This window comes from Belonocnema kinseyi, chromosome 5, assembly GCF_010883055.1.
Source record: "Belonocnema kinseyi isolate 2016_QV_RU_SX_M_011 chromosome 5, B_treatae_v1, whole genome shotgun sequence".
In the NCBI taxonomy this organism is placed as follows: Eukaryota; Metazoa; Arthropoda; class Insecta; order Hymenoptera; family Cynipidae; genus Belonocnema; species Belonocnema kinseyi.
Window position 1 is genome coordinate 54,749,301 of NC_046661.1, and position 8,391 is coordinate 54,757,691.

Genomic DNA, 8,391 nt, shown 5'->3' on the forward strand with positions numbered 1-8,391 from the left:
TTTGTTAGAAGTCTAAACGAGAGCCTACGTAAAAATTACCCTGGCGGACCGAAGGAACTAAATAGGGCCTCTGCAAAGTACCCGTAAAGACCCCATTCGGTTCCTTTTTAAAAGCTCAAAAAAACAGCAAAATCAGCTTTCAAATTGCTGAAATTCGTATTCTACGTTAAAATTCGCATTCGAAGTTCACGAAGTAATCGCAATACTTTTTCTTGTAGCGTTAAAAAATTGAAATAATAAAATACCTGTAATTTACATGGGCCAAAGGCGCCTTCAAGTGCATCTTCTTTTAGTAGCACTTAATAAGCTTTCCGTCAGTAACTTTAAGAATTTTGTCTAGATACTAGCGCCACGCAGTGGAAACCTTAGACCACAACGCTGCGGTGCAAGTGAGAGAGAATTTAATTTTTAAACTTCGCGCGCAACATACTATTTGAGTTATTATGAATGCGCTTGAAGTCACCTTCATCACAAGTTAATGAAATTTTAAAAAATTTTTAACGCTTAAAAAAAAGTATTGCGATTACTTCATGAGTTTCTAATAGAAAATTTAACGTAGAATCCGAATTTCAACAGTTAAAAGTTGTTATTGCTGTTTTTTGAGTTTTTAAAAAAGGAACCGAATGTGGACCCAATAGGGTCTTTACGGGTACATTGTACAGGCTCCTTGCGGTTCCTTTGGTCCGCCAGGGTAAAAGCAAGGAGAAAAAGAGAAAAGAAAATATATAAAAAGAGCAACCTCTTATTGATAAAATTTTAATGCTAGACGTAGGTTTCATAATGGGCCATCCATATACCACGTGTACACTTTAAGGGGGGAGGGGGTATGGAAAAATTCCACGCTTGTCCATGAGGGCGACCGGGGGGGGGGATCGGGCTAGAATCCACGTGGACACAGATTTCCTTAAAGCTATGGAGAATATACTATAATGAGACAAGGTATACTCTAGGTATACTCCAACTTTTTTATTGTGCTCGTGCACGATATAATTTTTATTTTTATTTTTATTATAATTTATTTCACGAATTTTTTTTCAAAATTTTTTTTCACGCTCCTAAGCTAATCCGAATTTTTTTAGCCAATTCATCGCTCCATTTGGACTTCTTCTTTGGACAATTCTATGAACATCACTTTCGTACTTCTTCTTTGGACAATTCTATGGACATCACTTTCGTACTCACTAAAATTTCAGATACTTTTGTTTTCATGGTCAATACTTCGAAATTCGTTGACTGACTAACAGCTTTTGGTGCATTTTGCAATAATTCATTGTTAAACTGGTAAAAAATTCGAGTGAAAAAAGGTCATTTTAATACTCTTGAAACCCATTGGGGATAATTTTTTAGGTGCAAAAAGCTACAAAAAATTTTGACTGGCAGCTCCTCAGTGGTGCTAAAGTTGACTGGCAGGCTGTCAAACGTATAAAAAAATGACAGGATGACAATTAGAAACTTCATTTTAGTACTCTTGAAACCCATTGGGGATGATTTTTTAGTTGCAAACAACTAACAAGAAGTTTGACTGAGAGCTCCTCAGTGGTACCAAATTTGACTGGCAGACTGTCTAGCATGTCGAAAATTCAAGTGAAAAAACGTTATTTTAGTACTCTTTATACCCATTCAGGATGATTGTTATTGGTACAAACAACTAACCAAGCATTTGACTGGAAGCTCCTGAGTAGTGTCAAAGTTGACTGACATTTTAATCAGCAACCGATTGAAAGCATTGTCCCTTTCATTAACTAAAATTGTCATCCATAGGATACTTCACCACCGAGAAGCTGCCAGTCAAATTTTTGGTTCGCGCTTAGCATTCAAACAATCATTCCCAATGGGTTTCAAGAGTACTAAAATGACGTTTCTTCTCAAGAATTTTTAGCATGTTTGACAGCCTGCCACTCAACTTTGGCACCACCAAGGAGCTGCCAGTAAAACTTGTTGTTAGTTGTTTGCACCTAAACAATCATCCCCAATGGGTTTCAACAGTACTAAAATGAAGGTTCTAATTGTCATCCTGACATTTTTTTATATTCTTGACAGCCTGCCAGTCAAGTTTGGCACCATTCAAAAGCTGCCATTAAAAATTTTGGTTAGTTCTTTGTACCCAAAAAATGATCCCCAATGGGTTTCAAGAGTACTAAAATGACGTTTTTTCACTCGAATTTTTGACATTTTTGCCAGCCTGTCAGTCAAGTTTGGCACCACATAAAAGCTGCCAGTGAAAATTTTTGTTAGTTCTTTGCACCTGAAAAATCATCCCCAATGGGTTTCAAGAGTATTAAAATGACGTTTCTGCACTCGAATTTTTGACATTTTTGACAGTCTGCCAGTCAACTTTGGCAGCACTCAGGACCTGCCACTCAAAGTTCTTGGCAGTTGTTTGCACTTAAAAAATCATCCTCAATGGGATTCAAGAGTACTAAAATGACGTTTTTTTCACTCGAAATTTTGACATGTTTGACAGGCTGCCAGTTAAGTTTGGCACCACTCAGGAGCTGCCAGTCGAAATTTCGACGGTTTAACGATAAAATATTGCAAAATGCACCAGCAGCTGTTAGCCAGTCAACTAATTTCGAACTGTTGACTAGAAAAATAAAAGAATCTGAAATTTTAGTGAGTACTAAAATAACGTCCATGGAATTGTCGCGAGTTTCCGAACATTTTAAAGAATAATAATATCTATATTTCCATAAAATATGTCCACGTGGACAATGTACGAGGAGAGGTGTTTGTCCAAATTCCACGGCTGTCCACAAGGGGGGGGGGGCTAAAAATTGGTGAAAAATTGTCCACGTGGTATATGGATGGCCCCTAACTAGATTAGAAATTGTTCGTAAAGTTTTGCGAAAAGTTTAACTCGTATAGATTTAGTTTTAATTTGACGGCTAGCAGCGTAAGGGTTGATAATCTTGTTGATAATCTTATTATTTATTTCACTTGAGTTGACTTAATATTCATATAATAATGTTATAAGCATAAGAGTTATTGACAATACATTTTTCCCAAACAAACTTTAAACAAACCAGTATCATGTATAAGTAGATGCTAATAAAATGCTTCCTGCCCTAAGCCTGGAAAAAGTTTGAAGGGAAATTTCGATGGAAAAAGGGTTCGAAGGGAATGAAGGAAGACTCAAATGGATAGGGTAAGAAGGCTTGGGGGGGGGGGGAAGGTCTTTGGCACTGATCCGAACCCACAACTCGAGAAATGCCCCCTGTGGATTTTGACCATAGCCTGCAACTGGAGTGCGTCGTTTGCCCAGATATTAAATTTTCTACATTTTTTCAAACTCTATTATATCAAACGTATATTCTGTTTATTTATGTACCTCGGTCTGGGGCTGCTTATTCAGATATTGCAAACTTAAGTACAAATTTTATTGGTAATGATTACTTTAATATTTGTTTCTTATTTTGCATTAAAGCTTATCTCAAATACCCTGAAAGTGCATCATTTTAATAAATTCATATTATTACAATTCATAATATGAATTAGTATTGCTACCATTGATGAAAAAGCATATCTTTTTGCCATAAAGGTAATTTTTTATTTAAAAATTTTTTGTAATGAGAGTTCATAAAAAAATTGTAGATATTTTTGGTTGAACAACTTTCGTCGTTTCATTTTTTTCCTCAAATTTAGATGAGTGTTTCCTTTTTATCGAAAAAGCAACTTTTGTTATTCATTATTTTTATAGCTTGTGTAGCTTGTCAAAAGAAAAGTTTTTTTAAATTTAATGTTTTTGTTTACAAATAAAAAAACTGCATATTCTGTCAAAAAATCATTGATAAAAAATGCTTCGCTCTTTTTTGAATTAACAACCCATGTCTTATTAGTTTTCTTCGTATCTGGAACCGTTTATCCGAAAATTTTTAAAATTTATTTCTCAGGTATAGAACAAAAACTACGTGTCCAATAAATCAGTGAGCAATAAAAAGCTTGTAGATATTTATTTATTGCACAATATTTTTTTTCGTTTCTTGCATAGCTGAACCGCAAATTAGAATTTTTCATTATATTTTGTGCGATTAAATTTTGAATTTTTCAATAAAATTCAAAAACTACGTCTAATAATCTTTTAGGGCTTTGAAAAAACGTTTCTTTTCTTGAAATTTCTTGCATTTTTAAAATACTATAACTCTGATAATTTCCGTTTAATCAAAAAAATTCGTAAGAATAAAGTGTTATACTTTCCGAGTACTATGGAGAGCCGTACATAAAAATGTTTAATCTTGAAAAAATGGTCAATTTTCTTAAAAAATATCTGGTTAACATACTCGATACTTTATTTTAGTCCCTAAAAGAGTGTGCCAAAGCACAAGCCAATCCGAGTTGTCTTGAAAAAGTGATGTGGTATACAGACATCAATGAAAACAATAGACGACAGAGATCATCGTAAACCCGGGTTCTTCGGATCCAGTGGGTCGCGAAACGTGGAGATTTAAAGAATTCCCAGATAGTAAGCCTTCGCATAAAAACAACACGTTCTCATTATGATGAGAATGTAAAAATGTAATTATTATATAAAAGGTTATTCTGCTCAGAAAATATGATATTCAATTAAAATTAAATTACAGAGTAGTGTAAAACGTAATCTACCGGTGAGACGAATTGTTAAGTTGATAGTAGATTATACAGAATGAGACAAAGCGTGAATTATGCAAGACCTTATGCAATATTAGATCGTGACAAGCAAGCCTGGAAAATGTATTATTTAAATTGAAATCTCTTCTAAACGACGATTTGATTTTAGTTATTTTTATTTTCTCTATATCACACATGCAACGTAGAAAGCACTGAGAGTAATTATAACTCTTTAAAATAAAATTTATGAAGTTGAAATCGATTTTATTAGTCTATATCAAGTTTTTTGAAACTTCCTTCCACACCGAAGATTTCACCTGCATTCTTCGATTTTCCTGGACGAAGAGCTTCTTGTACACGTCCGTGAACTTCATCATCGGCAAACCAATCACGGTATTCCTTCAATATCTTCTTACGTTCGTCATAATATTCTAATAGTGGCCCTGATTTTCCGCCAGACTCATTCGGTAAAATATCCAAGGGAATGAACTTTTCTAAGGTGTCCAATGTAGTATGAATATGTAGCTAAAAAGCAAATTTTTTAAAACTAATTAGGAGGAGAACGTTTATAAAAATGGAGGTCTTCAAATTTGAAAAAAATTGTGGAAAAATCTCTCATAATTTTAAATTTAGAAAGTTGATAAATTTATGCTTATTCAATTTAAAAACTTTTAAGCATAGTGTTTCTGAAGTTTGATTATTTAAAAATTGCAAACGCCTAAAAATCTGAATCGCTTCAATACGTACATTACACTTTAAATTACGAAATTTTTTAAATGATTGAAAAAATCAACGAAAATATAAATATTACTTGCTGCAAATTTCAAACGAAAAATCTAAGCGGGCTTCAGATGAGAATTGTTTAAATCGAAATTGTTAATTAAACAAGAAGTTATATAGAGATTATTGTTAGCTTCAATTTAAGATAGAAGCTGAAATTTATATCCAATTTTGATGATCAAGGGCAGATTTTATAAATCGAAAGATTCATTACAATTAAGTTTTATTCAGGAACAAATATGTTTGCCGTAAGAATAACTGTAATTTAAAAAAAATGTGTAGTAAAATCCTACCAAATAAGACTGTAGAAACCCGTTTAGGGAATGTAATTAGCTATTGATAATTAAGATTGGATACAAATTGCAGCTTTGATCTAAAATCAAATCTAAAACGAAAAAATAAATAAAAAATTGTTTAGTAAATAAATTTTAACTCATACAATTTTTTCTAAAGGACACTTAGATTTTTTTTATAAAATTCACATAAATTAATATTGAGTCCATTATTTTCGATTCGTTAAATTTAGCATATTCTAAAGGTTTTATTAATTTTAAAGATTTATTGTCCGTGCAGCACATCTCTGGATTGACAAAATTTAAATTGCTCGAATATTAATATATTTTTTCACAGTAAACTCCAGGAATAAATTTTATCTCTAAATTGGATAAAAGCGTTGCAGCGCGTTTGTATGACGAAATATAAAATTTATCTGACGAAAGATAAAATCTGTCTAACGAAAATATTTATTTGACATATGTGATATGTCAAACGGCTGCATCTAGGTTCATCAAAAAAATTTCCTCCATAAATTTGAAAATCCTAACGGTATTCATTTTTAAGTCACCTTACTACATTTAAATGATTTTTTGTAGATCATTCACCTACACTTACATAATACATAGGCTGCACTTTTGTTAGTTTATACATCATAGTGTACACTCAGCCAAGTTCATTTCTTTACTCGTCTTAAACAAACCTTCAGTTTTTCTCGACACTGATGAAGACTTTGAAATTTGAAAATAAAAACAATAATACTAAACTAACCAAAGTGCAGCCTATGTATTCTGTAGTGTGGGTCAATAATTTTTTGGTTAAAATCATTTAAATAAAGTGAGAGGATTTAAAAAATGAATACTGCGAGGATGTTCAAATTTATGGAGAACATTTTATCGGTGAACCTAAATGCATCCGTTGGACATATGACATATGCCATATAAATATTTTCGTCAGATAAATTTTATCTTTTGTCAGATAAACTTGCTGCAGCGCTTTTATCCAATATAAGGAGTTAATGACAAATTCTATTCATGGGTTCTACCGTGTTCCTTTTCCCCCTTTAGCCAGTGTCTGACACGACTGCTTGGCTAAGTAAATTAAATTTTGATAGATTTAGTCACGGTGTAAAATTGTTTCTTACCATATCCAGAAGTTCCTTCTTCATAAATGGCTTCATCATAGCCAACATAATATCGATAATTGGTGAAGCATTCATAACATGTAATTGTTTAAGTCGAACTGGAAGTGCATCCTGAAGGTAAAAGAGACATTTTTTTGCAATAGCAGGATTCAAACGTCCCACGTGCCCCATAACTGCACCATACATGTCGATCAGAATAATGTGACCCGGGACTGTCCCCTCGGTATGAAGCCACATGTCTAATACCATTGTATAGACTTTTACTGCATCTGCATGTACAAAATGTGATGGTTCAAAGTCCAAAAGTCTGGAATATATCACTTTGTAGCCTTCATTTGTTGCTCCTTTTAAAGGTGTGGAAAGGCTTGAATCAAAGTTATAATTTTTTCAAGCCATGTATTAAGTGCACATATTTATAATACCGACATTTTCTTCCTACAAGCTCGTATCCACATGAAATGAGATATCCAGTTCAAAATTTGTCAAATCATACTAAAAATACTAAGAAAGAATTTTTTAGACCTAACTGTTTATCATTATAAAATAAAATATTTTTTAACAGGAAATTATTGGATTCTTTGTAATTATAAACTTTCACGTCAAGCTAAATCTTCCTCGGTACATTGTGATTAATTTGCTACACATTCAACTTGATATCTTATTCTGCAGGGACAGTAATTAGTATAAAATAAATCCGTATAAATAATCTTAGGAAGTCATTTCATGAAATTTGGTTTTTCAGGTCATTCTGGCATTAGAAAATTGTTTAGGCCGGCTGACAACAAATTTTATGCAAGTTATTTTCTTTTAATTGTATCAATTTGTTTTGAATGCTGTGTTTTTGTAAAAATATGATGATTGACTTCTTTTTCTATTATAGTGATGGAATAAGCAAAATAGAACAGTAACAAAAAGTACCAAAGTTGTTCATTTTTAAAAGGTATATATATATATATATATTAACGTAATAGCTTCATGATATTATGTCTCACAAAAAAACGATGTTTTCGTTAATCAAAAAAAATTTTGTTGTCGTTGAAAATTTTGATGAAATAGAGTAAAAGAGAATAAAGTGAATTATAATTATATTACCACTGGAAAATCGTGAAGAATGATACCTTACACGTATTTAAACAGACATAAAGCAAATAGTAATTTAAAAAAATGCATATCTATTATAGGGTGATGCATTTTATAAGGTGAATTATTCGCAGAATAATGTGAAATAAGTAAAAAATGAATTATTAGTTATATAAAAGAAGATCATTGTATATGTATAAAATCGTAGTATCCACTTTTTAATTTTTTTGCTTGCAACTTTTTTGGACAAAAATGTGCAACTTAGGCTATTTTGTACGTGTTCAGATTCACAAGTCATTTTTCAAATCACCGTCATGCATATATATGCATATATTATGAGAATTATAATAATTCATGGAAAGTATTGAAAGAATATATTGTAGAGTATTCAAAGGAGAATAACTTTGCTGTGTACATTTTAAATTTTAGAAGAATTGCCGCCATTTAGCTAATTTTCAACACCTTGACAATTTTCTGACGGATTTCGAGAAAATATGAAATCTTTCACCAGACAAAAAAAGAAAAAATAA

General features: G+C 32.1%; 1 protein-coding gene across 1 annotated transcript in view; it reads right to left on the minus strand.

The window, feature by feature from the left end:
• Positions 1-4,742: 4,742 nt before the first annotated feature.
• LOC117173356 (alpha-tocopherol transfer protein-like) overlaps positions 4,743-8,391 on the minus strand; it is a 4,971-nt gene continuing 1,322 nt past the window's right edge. The window contains exons 3-4 of the mRNA XM_033361869.1: positions 6,782-7,145; positions 4,743-5,109 (exon numbers count right to left, since the gene is read on the minus strand). Coding sequence (XP_033217760.1) covers positions 4,852-5,109; positions 6,782-7,145 — 622 coding nt within the window. The 3' untranslated portion in view covers positions 4,743-4,851. The remainder of the gene's footprint in view (positions 5,110-6,781; positions 7,146-8,391) is intronic.